General features: G+C 42.1%; 1 protein-coding gene across 1 annotated transcript in view; it reads left to right on the top strand.

Annotated features, from left to right (window-relative positions):
- LOC110973365 (adhesion G protein-coupled receptor L3-like) overlaps positions 1 to 15,671 on the top strand; it is a 35,540-nt gene extending 19,869 nt beyond the window's left edge. Inside the window, exons 11-25 of the mRNA XM_022224135.2 lie at positions 539 to 688; positions 1,205 to 1,271; positions 1,778 to 1,940; positions 2,618 to 2,667; positions 3,585 to 3,708; positions 4,345 to 4,454; positions 4,665 to 4,764; positions 5,851 to 6,013; positions 6,521 to 6,587; positions 7,157 to 7,217; positions 8,203 to 8,288; positions 8,803 to 8,929; positions 9,504 to 9,660; positions 10,336 to 10,598; positions 12,596 to 15,671. Of these exons, the coding sequence (XP_022079827.2) occupies positions 539 to 688; positions 1,205 to 1,271; positions 1,778 to 1,940; positions 2,618 to 2,667; positions 3,585 to 3,708; positions 4,345 to 4,454; positions 4,665 to 4,764; positions 5,851 to 6,013; positions 6,521 to 6,587; positions 7,157 to 7,217; positions 8,203 to 8,288; positions 8,803 to 8,929; positions 9,504 to 9,660; positions 10,336 to 10,598; positions 12,596 to 12,676 (1,769 nt within the window). The 3' untranslated portion in view covers positions 12,677 to 15,671. The remainder of the gene's footprint in view (positions 1 to 538; positions 689 to 1,204; positions 1,272 to 1,777; positions 1,941 to 2,617; positions 2,668 to 3,584; positions 3,709 to 4,344; positions 4,455 to 4,664; positions 4,765 to 5,850; positions 6,014 to 6,520; positions 6,588 to 7,156; positions 7,218 to 8,202; positions 8,289 to 8,802; positions 8,930 to 9,503; positions 9,661 to 10,335; positions 10,599 to 12,595) is intronic.
- Positions 15,672 to 18,855: the final 3,184 nt, after the last annotated feature.

Genomic DNA, 18,855 nt, shown 5'->3' on the forward strand with positions numbered 1-18,855 from the left:
TAGATGCAGTCTAGTTTAGTGGTTTTTACTGAAGATCTGGTGCACATTCAAGAGTGCTGTACATACATGGGTATTGGCATGCCTTTATACCTTTATTGTCAGTGGTATGCGTACATACGCAAAGCATGGGTAACCAGGAATCATCTGGGTGATTCCAGAAATTCGGGGCCCATTTTTTTTCGTGTCCCTGTCACATCTGAACATAAGTTCGGAACACATTTTCTGATTTCCAAGAGTGATGAATTAGTGCAAATTACCTGCCAAAGAAATAGTAATACACTGTAGTTTGAAATCAATTCCAGTGATACGTCCATGTCCAGTAACAGAGGTCAGATATAACAGGGACACAAAAATGTCACACTTCTGCACCCCTAATTTCTGGATTTACTCATATATCAAAGGCACCAGCTCATTTTACATGTACAGACCATTTTCATGTTTTTCCTAATAGAACTGAAAGAGTATTTCATTACAATCTAGGATTTTTTATAACTTGAGACTGGAGATGATTTTTCAGATTACTACAATCATTCCCCAGCATTTCACGTACGAGTTGTACAGCCTGAGAACTTTGAGGGCCTGGTGTTACCAGACAGCACCCCAGGAATGGCCTCATTGAATGACGAGAATGGCTATGTGGATATTCCTGAGACACTCTTCGAAGAAATGCCAGAAAACGGCTGGCCAGGTAACAAGACCATTGATAAACTTCTTCAGGCTGTGTATGCCGAGGGTTTTCCGAGAAACCGGGTCGAAAACACACAAATCCGCAAGCTACCCTGGTCAGGATTCAAACCCCTATCAGCCCCCCAGTCCAGCGCATATGTCTCACCCCTCAACCATTGATGAGGTTTTACCAGGGTTGGCTGAATTGGACATTTTCTTTTGTCTTACTTAAATATATCTGCAGATACAAAACTCAGCCAAAAATAGTTTCTTCAAAGCTCAATTTAAGAAGTAGAAGTGTATTTTTCTGACTTGTCAATCTTGTACTCGTTTAGCAGACAGTTGTTGAAAGGAAACAATTGATGAATTTACTCTGGGAAGTAACAGCATTAAACCTACGAGATAAAGATACAAATAAGTGTTGTTTTGACATTGTTTTGTAGTTGATACAAATTATAAAAGTGTTAACCTTCATTTGTGCTGCTGGTATTACCAAGTTAATGCAGGCACCCGAATTTCTCCTGTTTCTTCCCCGCAGAGAATGTGGTCATTTCCTATACCAGATACAACAGCACTTTGCCAGAGTACCTGCCCAATCACCCAGAGTAAGTGTTGAGAAAAAAAAAGTGAATGAGCATGTCCAAAAATTGTCCTTTTTACTGGGTTCCTTGGGGTCATTAGCCCTGCGCCTGATAGATAGAGGGCGCTGTGAAGACTTTGCAAAGACTTTGACAGTTGGGAACAATTCGTCCATTGTGGTCAACACTAGTCAAAGTTGAGACCTTTCCAGAAAAGGCACAGAATGCATGGAAATATTTTCGACAGAATGTGCACAAAGTTGTGTATTTGCATGAGAGAAAAGCATCCTTGCATGACGGTCAAGCACTTTTTTCCTGTTTCCACCTTAATGTTATGGTTACGTGTAGAGCCCTTAAATTATTGTGTGGCATCCTTAAAAATTGTCCGTTTAAAGCATGTATTATTCTTTTTTAAGAATATAAAACTTTTGCAAAATTCTCTTAAAACACAACTGAATATAGTCTCCCCAGGAATCAGGATACTGAAATTAAGTACTTATTTTTGGCTTGGGTGACTCCATTCTAAAACACAGACCAATTGTAGTCAAGTTCTACCGCGATAAAGCCAAGGAACATCTGCACAAGGAGGATAACGTGAACAGCGTCATCATAACAACCAGGGTACATCTCAAGGATGACAGCATCGTCTTCACGAACACGTCTGACCCAATCAGCTATGTCATGAAATATAAAACGGTGAGTGCCCATTTAGAAAGCCTGGTTGAGCAATATCAAAGTGGGGCATAAAGCGTCACATATCACAGACGTCAATTCCAAAGGCTCTTGAATTGACACCATTTTAATGTCCCTTTAGAGCAATCGTGGCCCTACAGTGGAAAGGGGTAACCCCCACCCCTACTCCAACTCCACCCCTGTCAGTTTTTACCCAAATCCCAGTTAGCCCTTTTTCATGCTGTTTACTTTGAAAATGCTTCCATTAAGTTACTTTGTCATTTTCATCTGCTGTTGTTTTATTTTTATTCAGTGTTTGAAAAGTGGACTTACGATTACCTCCTCAGAAAACCTATTTCCTTGACGTCCCCTTTCCCCCAAATTCTATTTCCATCATTCCTCCTAAACGATGAAAAGATTTTTCACCCAGACATCTCACCACTCAGAGATGTCTTTATTATCTGCCACAATCCAAAGAGGCAAATTATTAGCATTGCAAAGGGTGGTTTAATTGCAAACATGAATGGTTTACATATGCTTTGAAATTCAACTTTATCTGGAACTTCTGCAAAGTGTTGGAAAGGGAATATCAACTTTTAATTAATAAGTTGGGATCGCTCCTACGTACCTAACTGTCAGAAAAGTGGAAACACTTAGACTGGTTTTAATGAGAAATCAATGAATTTGGGATTGTGCTGTAGACGATGAATATTTCCAACCCAGAGTGTGTGACGCTAGCGACGAATCCCACGTAAGTACCCACAGAACAAGTAGTAATGCTAAGAAACAACTGCAAAAGAACTTCTGCTGTTTAACAAGTCCTTTTCCGAGTTCCTGTGTATATTGAAAACTTAAAAAGTGGAATCAACGTTGGAGGAATCGAGCTTATGCTCATTGGATATTTTCATGAAGAGAAATTACAGATGTTAGGGTTCACAACTTGTTAGCGGTATGGAAGTGAGAAACATGGACTTTGTCCATCAGCATAGACTCAAGAAACATTCATCGTATATTTTCATCGAAATTTTGTGGTCTTACACTGGCCGCAGAGATCACAGACCATGCGGTCTAGTTTCTCTGACTTTCTTCTGTATAGGCCATGTCATATTCAGCATTGCTTGTTCAATTTGAGAGAAACAAAACTCGTGTAATAGCGATCTTGTACCGGACCTTGATTTGTATCTTACTTCATTAGCAGGCCGAGTCACAGATACTTTCCATTTCCTGAGCACTCTGAATATGTAACTTCTTAAATTATATACACCATTCTTAGACCGTTTGGCCACGATCAGTCTTAAAATCCTTCTGGTGCAAAGAAATCCATGCACTTGTAGCTTCATCCTCAACCAATACTGGTGCAGTACAAATAGGTTTGGATGTCCAAAATACTACACATGGATGTTACGAAAACTTCACCAAAGATCAGCCTCAATCTATTTGAATGTTTGTCTTCTTGCTTTCTGCTTTTCATCATCTTACATTGTATACAGAAAATTTGAATAAGAGCAGATTTCTAGAAAGGCTGAGAGATGGGGCAGTCGCATACATTGCTTGATTAGGGAGACTTTGAAAGAGCAAGAATTGAATCTCCAGAGCAAACTAAATGCCTCATTTGAGACAAAATTGGTGATTTCAATCCTTTCGTATCTTTGACGTCTGTCCCTGCAGTCCCAATGACTGGGCATGGATGGGGATTGGCTGTGAGGTGACAGAGAGCGACGGTGAGCATGCCCAGTGCAGCTGCAGCCATCTTGGCACCTTTGCAATCACCACGGACATGTACGATGTCAACGTAAGTTCGCAGTGGATGAAACTCTGTCAACACCACTGGATCTTCAAGTTATCCAAATTATTGCAGTGCTTGAGAAGGCGTCCATCTGGCTGGAAGGGCCAGCTTTGTTGGAATTTAATAGCAACCCTTTGGTGTCAACTATTTTCAGTCGTTTGTAGAAAATTGTGATCGTGCTTCATAAGAGAAGTTGAGGTTTTTTAAATAACACTTGCATAACCATGACAGGATCGATCAGTTTTGACTCCCTTAAAGTTCAATCCATTAAAAAAAATGCTGACTTGGTCTTTCTAGAGTAGTGTCATTGTGTGCAAATCTTCTGGGAACCTCTTACGCACTCGTTGTGGGCTTACTTAGAAGAAATTTAAGCAGTGACATACCTTAGTCTATTCAGACACATGGTGAGTGAAAAGGTTGATGCAGCTGACAGAGCACTTCTTGAATTTTGAAGATAAAACAGTTTCTTAAGTTTTAAATGTTTATAAACTTCAGAATGTTTTGGGGGAATTTTAGGAAAACCAAAAAAGGCACAAAACAAAAACTGGAAAAAGGGTGAAATGAAACCCAATGGTGCATTTTCAAGAATAGCCCCCTTAAGCACAACCGTTTACAGCCTGTACCACATTTTACTGTTGTCAGTGGGACCCAGGGGAGCCCCCTCACTTCTACCTGACGGTTGCGTCTTACATCGGTATCCTTGTCTCCCTAAGTCTCTTCACAACCTCCATGGCTGTCTTCATTTACCTCAGGTAATTAAGTTCCATCGGCATTCTTGAGCAGATTTAATCAACAACTGTGAGTTGTTAAGCCGGCTTCAGCGATGAAAGAAAATTTAAAAGATTACTGTGTTTCATTTTTAAGAAAATACTGGAAAATCATGTTCTTCCTTTATTTGTAATCTTTTTCCCGTCATGTGGAGTTTTCCTCGTCAATTTGTCAAATCTTTATCGTCTCTCTAGGTGTGAAACGGATACCGTGGCTGTGCATCGTAACCTGGGCCTATCCATGATTTGTCTTCAGCTATGCTATTTTATTGGAATCACCCGTGATGAAAACGAGGTAAATTCATCTGTTCTGATATTTTACATTGGCACATTTAGTCTTTTCAGATCTGGTGGAATATCACAATATTTGATTTTTTTTCTTTGTTGGATAGTTTTGTAGCAGGCACCTAGTTTATGTTGGGATCAGTACATGAGTTTGAACTCATGCAGTTTTTGAGCGTAAATTATTAAAATACGGAAAGCGTTCAGGTGGCTCCATCTCTCGTGCAGGCATACTGTGAAGTTGTTCATAGATGGATTGACAAACCAGAACTTAAGAACTTCTCTTGCGGTACTCACTCATTAAAAGAAAACAGCATCATGACTTAAAGACCAACTTTCAGCTTGAATTGGGTTCAGAAAAATTTTGGGAAAAAAAAAAGGTTTCCCAAAAGGCGTGGTGATTCACCAAAAGCGGTCTATTGCAAGTGCACTTCTGTCACTAGTATATCTAGACTTTCAATTTTGGGACAACTCGGCACAGCTTTTATCTTTTTCTTCACCCAAGAAATGAGTGAGCGCGTCGGTAGATATTTCAAATTTGACAGGTTTGAGAATTCTTTGGTTGGATGATGAGAAGGAAATTAGCTCCAGAGGAAAAGCTGCAGCTATATGTACAGAGGTGCCGATTTGGACCGCTCATTGAAGTGTTAGTTTTCTTTTGCCCCAGAACCAGTTGTAGTGAAAGGGTTTTTTTTTCGGAGGGACTAAACAAATATGAAATTCTTTTTAAATAATCTCAATTATCGTTCTCGGTATTTTTGTCCCTGGATCAGCAAATAGAAGTGACTTATTGTAGAGAAAGGGCATGTTGAAAGTCCATCACTTGCAAGGTTTTCACATCGCCAGACCAAATGTAAGCCAGTTTGGTATTTCAAAAAGCGAGGTCATTCGAGAACAAAGCATGCATGCGAGTCGGCATGTGGTCGCACTCGTGGGGCAGACCCGGCACATGTATTGCCGTTCCTTAGCGACCTTACACGCACTCCATTTTTTGTGTGCGCATTTGGATTACCGAACTGGGTCATTGAAGTCAACCACTTTCATGACAGCTCATGTCAAAGTCACGTCTATCCCACCCTCCCGTCTCGACATTATCCAGACCGTCTGCAAAGTGTTTGCCATCGCCATTCACTTCTTCTTCCTCTCCACCTTTGCGTGGATCTGCAACGAGGCGTTCAACCTGTACATGGAGGTGGTCAACACCATCCATGCCGACACCCAGCAACAGCGCAACATGCTGAGATACTACATCATAGGATATGGTACGGAAAACCGTCGACCCGAAGACCCCCCCATCAGAATTTTTACCACATTAAGTTTCAGTTTGAAACGATTTGCATGGCACTTCAGTAATTGCATCATTATTTCTTATAGTCCCGTTAGTTTCAGTCATAAACCAGGTTGAAATTTTACCTGGATGTAGAGTCAGGGTGCAGTTGACATCTGGAAGCAGCTGTCATTACAATTTGCTCAAATTGAAATGCGTTGCCTCTCGTCCGGAGAGTTTACAGCGGAACCATGCTTACCAACGTGACATGTTCATTTAGCATTAGTGTAAAGTGCAAGTCCCAACCTTGCGCATGCAAATTGACGTTCTCAAATGACCCACAACATACTTCATTTTGAGCATGAGCTGTCTGAATGAAGAACTCGCTCATTCCAAAGAGAAGTCCATGGATAGAATCCAGATATCAAGTTTTATGTCTTACCAAGATACGACACCCATTGCAATATATTCATGTCAGTTTTCCTGTATCACTTTCTTACAGTGTTCCCTGCTGTCCTTGTCGGTGCTGTTGTCAAAATAAAATGGGACACTTATTTTTCGTCTGACGTGTGAGTGCACCATCCTTTTTAATGATCAGAAAACAGGGCCAGGACACATCTAGGAATCATTCCTAATTTTTGCTGTCCTGGTTATTTGCATTAGAAGTTAATTGCTTATTTTAATATTAAAAGTTGCTCTGGAAAGTTCACAGAATTGCTCGGTGGTAACACATAAATTTTGTAGAAAGTGAAAATCAAATTAAATTAAGGTTTAAAACTGGGATCGGAAGCAATCACCTTATTTTTTCATGTTATAGTAACCTTTTTTATGTGTGCATGCCTCCATGGCTTATGTTGTCAACTTGTCACGTGACGCGTTGACATGAGATTCGTGGAAAAGCCTGTAAATTTAAAATGAAGTTGTGCCAATACTGAAAAGGACTTTTTGTCAGAAATTCTTTCAAAAAGTCAAAGTCTGACAAAGGAAGAACTAACTCCTAACTTTTTTTCAGTAACAGATTAATGTACATTTTGAATGAAAGCAGAAAAAGCATAAATCAGGATATCAATCATTTCTTCACTGTCACACGCCCACTTTGTCCTTGATTTTGGTCACTGATTTTTAATGTCATTTACAGGTGTCTCCTGGATACCAACCATATATGGTTCTTGATTGGCCCAGCTATTGGACTTTGGGTGGTAAGAATTGATTCATCAAGCCACAAGTTGCTGTCAACCCAAAACGTTCAGGTTATGTTTGACATCTGGCCCACTTTGTAAGGGTGCTCAGTTGAAAAATTGCTTTGCACAATTTGTGTGCTAAGTAGACTTTGCTGGGAACCAGTTGCAGGCAATATGTTTCATGACATTTCGATTGGAAATCTGTTCATGCTAAGCAATTCAGTTACGTGCTTGCATCTTACTATCCACTACTGTTAATAAACGAAGCCTTTAAAGCAAAATGCCACCATTTTAAACATGCCGGTAATATATTATCACATTATTTAATATGGATGCCATGCTAGTTAGTTAGGCTTAAGGCAATAATGTAATAGTGAGAATTTTTTTTCTCCCCTTGAACAAAACAAACTTCGAGTGTACAAATTAAATAACCTTTCCAAAACTTATATCATTTCCAACTCAGGAAATGACTGGAAAAAAAAAGCACCCTGTAGGATTTGAACCAAGGACGTCCGCAGTGCTTGTCTTTCCCTTATGCATTACTTTCTGCAAACCAGCTCGTGTTCATGCCCCACATGATGATGCTGGATCTGTTAGGTAATTCAGTGGCCTATTTTAACCCTAACACTCCTCAGTCCTCCAACAGGTGAAGGATTGTGGAGTGTTAGAGATAATGTATCACCAGCACGCTTCAAACAGTTGCATTTTGCTTTAAAGCCTCATTTATTAACAGCGGTGGGTAGTCGGATCCGGTGGTACTTGGTAGGTCTATGCGCCTCATGTGAGACATCATAAACAATCTCCTTATATGGAGATTGGTGCTGTAGGTGAATATTGCATGAGATGGCGCACAGCCAAGCGGTGTTTCTTTAACTATTTCTAAGACCAGCCACGTGACGGCTCTCAACCAATACGAATAGCTAAACTGTCTCAGGTATTTATGAATAGTTGTTTACATAAGATGTTTGTAGATCCCATGAATAATTTCTGTTTGTTCTTTCAGGTGACAGTATTTGTACTTGTCTACACCGGCAAAGCCATCATGGAGAGCTCCTATTCCAAAGACAGGGAGGCCAATAAGGTTGTCGGGTGAGTAAGTTATGCACCAAGCATCAAACCAAAGTCTCACCAGTCACGTTACTGTCGAAAGAAGAACAAGTATGGATGCGTAATCAGCAGTTGACACGACAGAGGTCTCACAACCGTGGGGATGCTAAGTCCTGATTATAGGCGAATAAAAGTAGGAGGGGACTGTTCCATTGCCACAAAGCGTAGGACTGTGTTCAGGGAGGGTGTGCTGGGGGGAGTTTCTGTGAGAGTAGGAGACAAAGTGCCTGCGACAATGAAGTATCCTTGATATTCGTCTCTTTCTCGCCATAATGGAAAGACCTATACTAGAGTTTGTACAGTGTTTTTTCAGTGTTTGTTCAGTGTTTGTAACCAGCGGTGCAACCATACCCTAGGGCCTGGTTCCAAATGGTTGACTTTAATAGGTCAAATTTTTAGTTAACCATAGCCGTCAGTAGAACTTGCCCCGCGCTATTTCTGTTGGTGAGGTGATATTGCCACGCGTTGGTATCCTTTGATCGACTCCCTTCTCCAGGAACCACTGCAAAGGCTGTTGGATTCAGAGTGTGTTAATGTTGGTCACCTGGGCCTTTGCCATCACGTCCATCCTGATGTTCAGCGTCATCCCCCAGATTCTCTTTGCCATGTTCAACATTTTCCAGGTGACTATCAATGATCTCCGTGTATTGACCGAATGGTGCGTCGAAACAAAGAGATAGATGCCACTAAAGTGCCATCGTGGAGGGCCCAAATGTTCTCATGTGCTTCACAAGCGTCTCACTGGGAGACTCAAAATCTTGGTCTTGGTGGGGTCTTGTGTCAGGACCCTTAGAGACCGTTTCTTGTGTACTCTATATTTTGTTCATGCTGGGTGCGTTTGAATATTGATTTTTCTGTATCCTTCACCCCTCGAATTACTTAGTTATATCTCGATATGAAAAGTTAACGCTGCTCAAAATGTGGAAACTTACAAACCTGTAGAGTGAACTCAAGCAAAAGTTCAACACATTTCATGTCATTTCAGACATTTCATGGCGTCTGATTGGCCTCGCTTTCGTATATGTCTGGAGTATTAAGAGATAGCCGTCGTGGAATAAAAGTGGCCTTTGACCATGCTTCTTAATAGTTTGCGTACTGTGTCTGCCATGCCTAGCAGAGGGTACCCTTCTCTTTGGCTATAAAGATTCTTATAGTATTTCTGAAATCAACATTTTTTGGGGTGATGGTTTATTTCAGGGCGCATTCTTCTTTGTCTTCTTCTGCGTGCTGAACAGTGAGGTAGTTGAGATCTTGGCTGAACGTCGTGCCACGCTTGGCTTAACCGTGTCACCCAGCATTCCCCGTTCCACCAAGTACAGCGTGTACAGACGCTACGTACCTATCAAGGCACTGGGTAACCCATTACTCCTTGTGATTGTTTCGTTTGCCACTTTGGATCAAGATTCCAAGAATTCATTTGGGGAGAGACAAAGGATACATACTAATAGATTTGCAGACTCTAAAACACGACAGTACGGAATTGAGTTAACGCACTGCAAAAGTCACTGTTTATGCCTGCTAGGTCTGTGCTGAATATTCACATATTCAGTCAATTATCAAATATCCAAATTTATATTTTTCATGGGTGCAAGGAAAGAAGCGTCTTAGTTTCAAGTTGCCTTATGAAATCTGAAGCCAAAACAGGAAAAAATGCAGCTTCTGTTAACTAAGCAATCCTAAATTTTCAGCCCAAGCCTATTTGAAAGCCGAAATTCTTTTTCTTTTAAAGATAAAAATTTATATGAAGGCTAACAAACTTGTCCATATTTTCAGTAAATCTTTAGTAAACGAATGACTTCCTTAAATCTGAAAGTTATGAGCCATAAAATGCTAAACTTGTATGCCATTCAGTTGAATTTTTTCAGATTTTCAGAGACCACAACAGACATGGCCTATAAGGATTACCGTTACCATAAGCTTTTGACCAAATGTACATGCAGTTACCTGTTTCAGCATGACACAGCTTTTAGGATTGACACCCCCCCTCCCATCTCTTAACCCCCACCCCTCATCTCTTCTTTCATCTCAGCCGGCAGCGGGAGGCGGAGGACACAGCCCCCCATCCAACCCCCCACAGCCAATGCCCCGGCCAGCCCCAAGGAAGCCCGGCACCACTTGCCCTCCAGCGCCGGCGAGGCCTCCCCGGACCTGCACAATGAGGAGATGATGGGGGTCAAGGGTCACCGCTTCCTGGCTGGAGCCAGCTCGGGGCCGGACTCACCCCTGATTGGCGTGGGCAGCAGCCAGCTGCAGAGGAAGTTTAAGGGGAAGAAGGGTAGAGCCGAGGAGACGGTAAGCAAAGCTCTGGCATTGTTTTTGCACGGAAGCAAATTTTCCATTCACTGTCATTGGGCTGGTTTATTTCGCCAAGATAAAGATTGCGATCAGTGATCCAACACATCAGTAGTTGCTTTTGATCACGTTTTAACGGAGCTGGGTTTGCAAGATCGAAGATGGTGACACGCACAAAGGACAGAGAGCAGATGAACCTTTCTTTAGTAGATTTGGAGCATCAAATAAGCTTTTGTGACAGTATTTTTTCATAATTCTTTAGTTTTAGAATGTATCGTGGGGATGGGTAAACTATTGTACGATTGATTAGCCGTTCCTGGGAACTCGCACTTGGCTTATCATAAAAAATAGATCTTCTGCCAAGGAAATCTAATGCTGATGGCATTCGCCATGTACGATAATGTGTGTTCAGTCATCTGTATGTTTTGTAGGAGAGTGGAATGTCGCTATACCGAACATTAGGCTGGACTGAACATTGTCCTTGGCTCCCAATATTTTGTGCACAAAACCTACCAAACATTGTGCAGTTGCAAATCAACCGAGATTTTTGCCACAGCATGCATCAGAGATCGATCCTGAGCGGTAGTTTCACGACATTAAGGATAAACTAAGTATCAGTTTTGTAACTCAAGTTTAAATCAAAAACAAAAATAATTAATAGATGCATTTCTAGAAACCTTGAACTTGAATGCAACGGTAAAACGTCACGAAAACAGCAAAACAAGGTATCACAAGAGGGTGCACTTCGGTTAGACAAGAGAGGGCGGTATTCAACACGGCAACGAAACGTTCGGCAGTTAATTTTGCTATATACCGAACGACGTGACCGCTGTACCGAACATACAGGTCGAGTTCGGGCGGCCTGTTCTTGACACGGGTTTCTTGTTCTCGCGCTCGAACGGCGGGAACACGACTCAAGAACACTGTTCTCGGAACAGAACACCACCTCCTCGTCAGGGTTTTACAGGAACACACGGAAAAACTCGTGAGATTTTGATTTTTGAACAGCTGGAAAAAGTAGAGAGATGGCTTCCAAAGCCATAGACCATGTAGACAATGGGAAGTTTTGCAAAATTAACATTAATTATTTTCCGAAACACAGAAATGAATGTTCCTGTTTATAAAGAAAAAAACTCAGCCCATCCAAACCTTAACTCTCGAATAACGTACATGGACGCCGCCATGTTGCATGTTGCTTGTAATAACCGGTTGTTTGTTGCCGGCGTTCGAGCGGCCGACCCACGAACAACAAATCAAGCTGTTCGTGAACATACGAGAACAAGCTGCCCGGACTCGGCCAAATATTCCTGCATAAGCGGAACAAGTGAACTGAATTGAACTCTTGCACAAAAATATGTACAAATTTCTGTTCTGTTCATAATTTGGTTGATGACATTCGGCCACCGAGCAAAGTCTTCTCCAAATCATTTTCAACATAAAAGCAAACCAGGGGTTCACAATTTGAACAGAAAACCTGTACAATGGACGGCTGCTTCCTGAAATGACATCACAGCAGCGGTGACTGATTTGTTAGGCAAACTATGGCAATTCTCTATGTATAAAAGTGCAATTTCCAACAAGATAATTACCCAAAAGGGATGTCAAATAAGTTTCATTTTTTTTGGAGGAATGGAAAGTCCCATAATATACATTGCCGAATAAAAATCCTCTCACAGGCCTTATTAGGGAAAAACGCTTGGAACGGAATCTTCAATACATCACTGGTACAGAGGATTTTCAGTTGTGTGATTTTTGACGGACAGCATTTAATTTACACAGATTTGTGAACAAATATATTCGCCTTCAAACTGTCTCAACACTCTGACATACATGTAGTTAAAATTGCCGATAGAAATACACAGATTTGAAAATGCATGTGCCTCCAAGGACTTGGTCGGCATTCTGAAATGCCTTTGCCGGTCATTTCACATCACATAAAAAGCTCTGTATTCATTTGAGAGTCTTTAGCCATTTTTATGTCTTTTTTTGTCTTCCAGAGCATGGATGTGATTGCCATCCGTCCACCCAGCGATTCCTCTGCTGAGGTTGACACTGGAGATATTGTCACCACAGTTTAACAGTAACAGCTTTCTGGATTCCTAGTCCTTGTTTTTTGCTTTTATTTTAGACAGCAAAGAGTTGTTTTGTCTTCAAAATTGGCTCAGCGGCTTAGCTTGGTGCAGCGTAGATGAAGCGATCCGTTAGCACACAATGACTGCCGATAATCTCCAAGAAGCAATTCCTAAAGAGACTTTCCTCTGTTTAGTCGGAAGATGTGGAGGAAGGAAACTACCAGTGTGAAAAATTTGAAGTCGTCAAAGTGTCTGTTTCAAAAATCTACAGATTCATGCATCTAAACATGGCAGCAGGCATGTCTCAGTTGCCTGTAGCATCTTTTGAACTGCACCGTACAGAAGAGACAGACCAGACGAAAGTTCACAAGTCACAAGCTATTCAAGTCAACTGCCTCAAAAAGCCTGTCTTTTACATTCCGGGCTGGGTTTTTTTTTTTAATCAGTCTCGTGACTGGTCTTGTGGTGGTAATCTCTTACTCAAAGTACAGGTATAGGTCAGTTGAGCCACATAGATCCCAGGTGCGTTGTTTATGCAATCACACCCACCGGGCCTGGAAACTATATTAACTTCTTGATGCCCCTGTGCTCTAGCAGTGTTCCTGTCACGCAAGTTTCACCTCAAAAAAAGTTCCATTTTTTTTTCTAGCTATGTTTTCTTGATCAGAAAAACCACAAACTAAACATACATTAGAAAGTAAAAGCACAAATCATGCAAAATTAAGGAAATTGGAAACCAGGAGATGATTGGAGAGTATCATAGACGAGGGGGACGTGAAGACACATATGCAGGAAGGTATGAGACGAAGAGAACCCCCCCCTGCTTTGTGTTGGTCATTGTCTCGCAGGGATCTGGGGAATTCCTTTCAGACATCTTGGGGGATGTGTTAAGTAACAATAGTCTGGAATGTGTATAGGGATTGGACATGTTGGGAGGGTACCCCTCGGTCTCATTTCTTGCTGGGTATATGAAGAGATGTAGAAAAATGATCATTTTACATGTACATGTACATTTGAAATGATCGCATAGGGTCTGCAGAATTAGAATTGAAATTTCCATTTTTTTTGTAATGAAGATTAAGGGTTTGATTTTTCATAGCAAATAATCTTATATTCTACGTCATACTGATTTTGTAAAAGTAATCTTAACCTCAAAAAGGAAGGAATATGAGTCTGGAATTTACATCTTTGTAAGTAAAACGTAGTACAAAGAAAAATGTAAGTCAAACATTTATTATTACCAAAAAAGAATTCAAAATTGGGGGTGGTGATTTTGGAGCCGAAAAAACTTCCATGGATAGGCTCTCATCACATGCAGCGAAATCTGCTTTAAAGGTACAGACCACCACTGGTAGTTATCAAAAAGTAACTGACGAATTTATTGTTGGACAGCACACTTGGTTTCATGACAGTTACTGGACAGAACTCCATGTGAATTTGTTCTCTGTCAAGCTGTCATTGCGAAGAAAATAGTGAAATAAAGTCATTTCCTGCGATGTGCGTGAGGATGCATTTTTGGACCATTGCCATTAGAAGCATGACATGACAGCGCGTGCGGTTACTAGAAGCCGTCGGTTCGGCGCCTTACACCTGGTGGCTGCAGGTGACTGAACGTGTCCCAGTCACTGAATTCAGGTGCAATTCGCTGCGCTGAATACGGCCATATGCAACAAGGTATGAGACGGAGAGAACCCCCCCCCTGCTTTGTGTTGGTCATTGTCTCGCAGGAATCTGGGGAATTCCTTTCAGACATCTTGGGGGATGTGTTAAGTAACAATAGTCTGGAATGTGTATAGGGATTGGACATGTTGGGGGGTACCCCTCAGTCTCATTTCTTGCTGGGTATAAATACGGCCGTTTCACAATAGGGCGCCTCCAAGAGGTTGTAACGCGTTGGCCAATCACAACGCTCGAAATTTGTCGACCCTTTCTAAACGCGCATTGGGTCGACAACTTTCGCGCATTTTGATTGGCCAACGCGTGGCAAACTCTTGGTGGCACACTATTGTGAAACGGCTGCGTTGCCAACAGGTGTTCGAAGGCACTGTCTGTAGATTTTGAGCACTTTTGTTGCCTCAAAGGAACATCATGCACAAATGACAAAGGATTGAATGTACCTGTAATTAAGCACCTTTCCACATGTATGGCTTTTAAGGTTATCAGTCAGTGATGTTTTTAATATCATGAGTCGAGTTATAAAAAACAGCAATCTAGTCGCTTCATAACAAGGAGTGTTTTCCACTATGTGTTGACCCAATTCACCGTGATTTATTTGGGGGAGGGGAACGCGAAGGCAGAGATAGGTATTTTCATGTAACTTGGCGGTTTTTCACACGGCTTTTTTGTTTGCCTGTAGTTTTTTGGCATTCTTTTTACCCCATTTTCTTTTTCTTCCTTTTTTTTAATCTAGGGGGGTAGTGTCCCCCTGCCCCCAGCAAGCCATGTCCCAGGCCTTATGACATCAGTGCCAATTACTCTTAAAGTGCGTGTCGGTTGCATCATACTCCACGCTCACTTGAGTAGCCGCCGACAGGGTTTCTGGCTAGACGAGGAATGAGTCGCAGCTTCTGTGCTGTCACATGCTTTTGTGCGAGAAAACGCGTGGTCTCCAAACTTGGTCAGTGTCCAAACTGTGTCCTTCCTCTATGGTCCGAAAGACACCCAATGGCTGTGACCATTGAGCGAGGAACAGGCATATTTTGATCCTCCGCTGACACGTAGCTGTGGTGGACTAGAGCTGTAAATGTGAAGCAACTAGGGGTTACACACATTGTTATCAAGGGGGCACCGCAAGAAAATAAGCTGCAGCTGCAGAGCTGAGAGATTATTCACTGATTTCTAATGGGGGGCATGCCCCCCCCCCATTTCGCAACCGGCTGGTAGTGAATTCAGGGTGATATCTTGCTTGTCTGAAATAATTCTTGCCGCATTGTTTAATTCTGTGACACAAGTAGGCCGAGTAGTAAATAAACTAGTTTCTCGTACCGGCTTGCTTCCTTGATTCCTCACCTGCCATTTTTTTCTTTGTGTGTGTGTGGATGGGGGGGGTGGAATCCATCTTTTATCGTGTGAAAAATCTACTGTGGTTTTAAAAAGCCGCTTCCATAAAAGAATTCAAAATTTAAAACAAGTGAGAACTATATTTAAAAACATTTTTAATTACAACTGTGAATAGTTATTTCTAAAATGCCTAACAAAGAGACTTTAAGCAGACGGAAAGGTCATGTGCATAATACCCAGAGTTTGTGTTGGGGGAAAAAGAAGGCAAACACTTTAAAGTCAGTATTTTGTCGGATGACACACATACACCGACACACACCAAGTCTGAATTGTGCCGCTAAACCCAGGGTAGCGCGCCAATCCAGACCTCTGGAAGATTTAGACAAGATGCCTCTGAGTGGCTGTGTAGTCAGGACTGTGTCAGGGGTAGGGCCTTGTACGCCAATTTTAAAAGCCTATGGGTGCCATGAAACACGCAGGTAATAGTTTTTCACGTGTCTTTGTCAGTTTTCGATTTAGGAAAAGCTTCGAACCAGCTACCGAATATCGCAGCAAACAGGGAATGCAGTTGATGGCGTCTAGGGCGGAGCTATATATATATCAGCCTCGAGCAGAAGCACCCCCTCATCGGTTGAAAAGAGCCGCGTTTTTCGGGAGTGTTGAAACTCTTAACTAGGGGCGTGTTTTGGCGACCCCTAACTAAAAACATGTTTGTGACGTGAAAGCAGTAACCAGGAACACGTTGAGGGTGGCTCACAACTTAACGAAGAAGCAAAAACGGTCACGTCATCCGACAGAGGCAAGCACAAGGAAGTACAGTCATTGTTCGCCATGTTTCTCACCGTCAAGTGCTGCTCTCTTTTCACGTACGTTCTAGAAGAAAGTGTCTCTTTGATTCTCTGAATGCAACAACAAATTTTGAAATGTATAATTCACTCGTCAGAGGAAAGACAAAAACTGTCTGTTTATTTTCCGCCATTTTGAACTGGCGTTGAACCAACTCCAACCTTCGGTTCGCGTTCGGTCGGAACAACGACATCACAGAGGCATAACCAAATCGCGAAAACACTTAACCAATGATCATGACCAAAGCTGAAACATGTTCGTGGTTCGGGTCGCCAAAACATGCCCCTGGATACGGCAGTTTCATTTCGTTACCACCTTCAATTCACGGACCAAAATGCCGCTAAAGCAGAGAATCTGAGAGCGCATGCAGGTCGTGATTTGGTCAGCGCGGGCAGTTTGGTCCTTTTTCACCGACGGCGAAACGATTTTCAAAGTGGGGGGGGGGGCAGTTGGACTATCTGGCATCAGCCATTAATAGCTCGATGCATTGAACCCCAACCAATTACAGGACCTGCCAAAAGTGGGGCCAGGCCCCCCAGTCGAAAAAGTGAAGGGGGCCACTGCCGCCCCCTCCCCTCACCCCTTCCGCCGCCATGCAGTGGCCTTTTTACAGGCCTGCAGCCCTTTCTTCTGCAAAGCGGCAAAATACAACTTTAAGTAGTGTTGCTGGCTCATAATCTACGTGTGAGACAGGATATGGGCATGCTAAAGTCGTTCCGGGGGGCAATGAAGTTTGATTGTTATGACAATCTTAATACAACCTGTTGTAGGCCCCTATGGAATACATCTCAGTCCAAAATCCGCAGCTGCAGTGGGAACCTGATAGTGGTGCAAAGCACCAAAACAAATGTTTTTTGTATCATCATGGGGACTGGGCGCTACAACGATCATACACTAATTGTCGACCAGGGAACAAGGTTGAAAAGATTGCAATTTCTGTTGATTAAGCAGTCCTTTCGTGGATAAATTATTATAATAGCGTTTTGGTTGGGTGCTACGTACAGGCTAGGGAGTCGTTGTTTCGGCATAAAGACGAGACGTGAAAGAAATTTTTAAAAGCAATTTCACCGAATTTACAGAATGTGCAGCAGTATTTTAATTATTGAATGCTTATCTCTCTTCTCTAGCGTACATTTCTAATTACGTTTAAGATCGGCATCCGCATTCTGGTTATACACCCTGGCAATGCAGGTGGGGCTTATGGTGTATCTCTAAACCATTCTGCAATGGATACCTCACTCAAAAATATAAGAGAAGACTTAATTGCTACAATGATTCTACATGCATAACACCGTCTAGGCATCTAAAACATTTAGGCCATGCGAAAAAAATTGTCCATCATCCTTTCTGTCCAAAAAGGGAGGGTGGGGGAGAGTTTTGTGGGTTTTTTAAGAACTGTGTTTAAATGCTGGCATGTTTATACAGGATAGGCCTACCAGTACAGTCGAGCCCTTCTCAGTTTCCCTTTATGCTTGTGCAGCCAGCAATGCGGACGCGGCCGTGTCTGATTTGCCAGTGGTGCTGTTCCAATTCCGGTTATCACCCATTCCTTAAGTTAAATGAATGGGAGCTTTGCCCTTTCCTAGCGCGTGTGGAATAGATGGAACAGCCTCCGATCGAGAATTAGCTCGTCTTGCGCGAATTCTCAGACCGAAAGGTAAACTTCGAATCGTTTCTCGTGTAATTTTTCGGCGCTTTTTTATATCCCCCCCCCTTTTAATGAAAACTAAAAAAAAAGGTCAGAATGATTTGGAGGGTCAGGCGGGGATGGTCATTAATGATTTTTACGTGGCCTTAATAGAGATTGATACCTTTAATAGGGAGACATTCCCAAACATTCATGTAAAACTTTGACACCGTGACTCAATCAAACTACATTTGAAGCAAGATATGGGATGGAGAGAACCTCCCCCTTTGTGTTGGCCACAGTTTTACCGGAATCTCAGGAATGCTTTTCAGACGTCTAGGGAATGTGTTAGGTAACAGTAAATAGTCTAGAGTGTACCCCTCCGACTTCTAACCACTGTAACAAAAACGTCTTTGCGTGTAGTTTTATTCATTAAATAAAGCCCACAGGTTTGGGGTGTTTAACACTCTTTTTTTGCAAGGGGGGGCGGCTAAGCCAAGATACCCGTTTTAAGTTCTAAAAGTACATAGTTCGCTCAGCTATTAGCATGTTCTTTGTGATAGCGGATTCTTTCTGGGGGCCGGGCCAAGATTAGTGTATTAAATAACAAAAAAAATAAATAAATAAAGTGGGCTTTTTCAATGTTCTCTAATTCAATGCACATGGAGTACTGTAATGGCCCATGTGTCCAGCACTGCCAGTGGGCAAGGCA

The sequence above is a fragment of the Acanthaster planci genome, linkage group LG19, assembly GCF_054643075.1.
Source record: "Acanthaster planci isolate LZ-2023a linkage group LG19, COTS_SCS, whole genome shotgun sequence".
In the NCBI taxonomy this organism is placed as follows: Eukaryota; Metazoa; Echinodermata; class Asteroidea; order Valvatida; family Acanthasteridae; genus Acanthaster; species Acanthaster planci.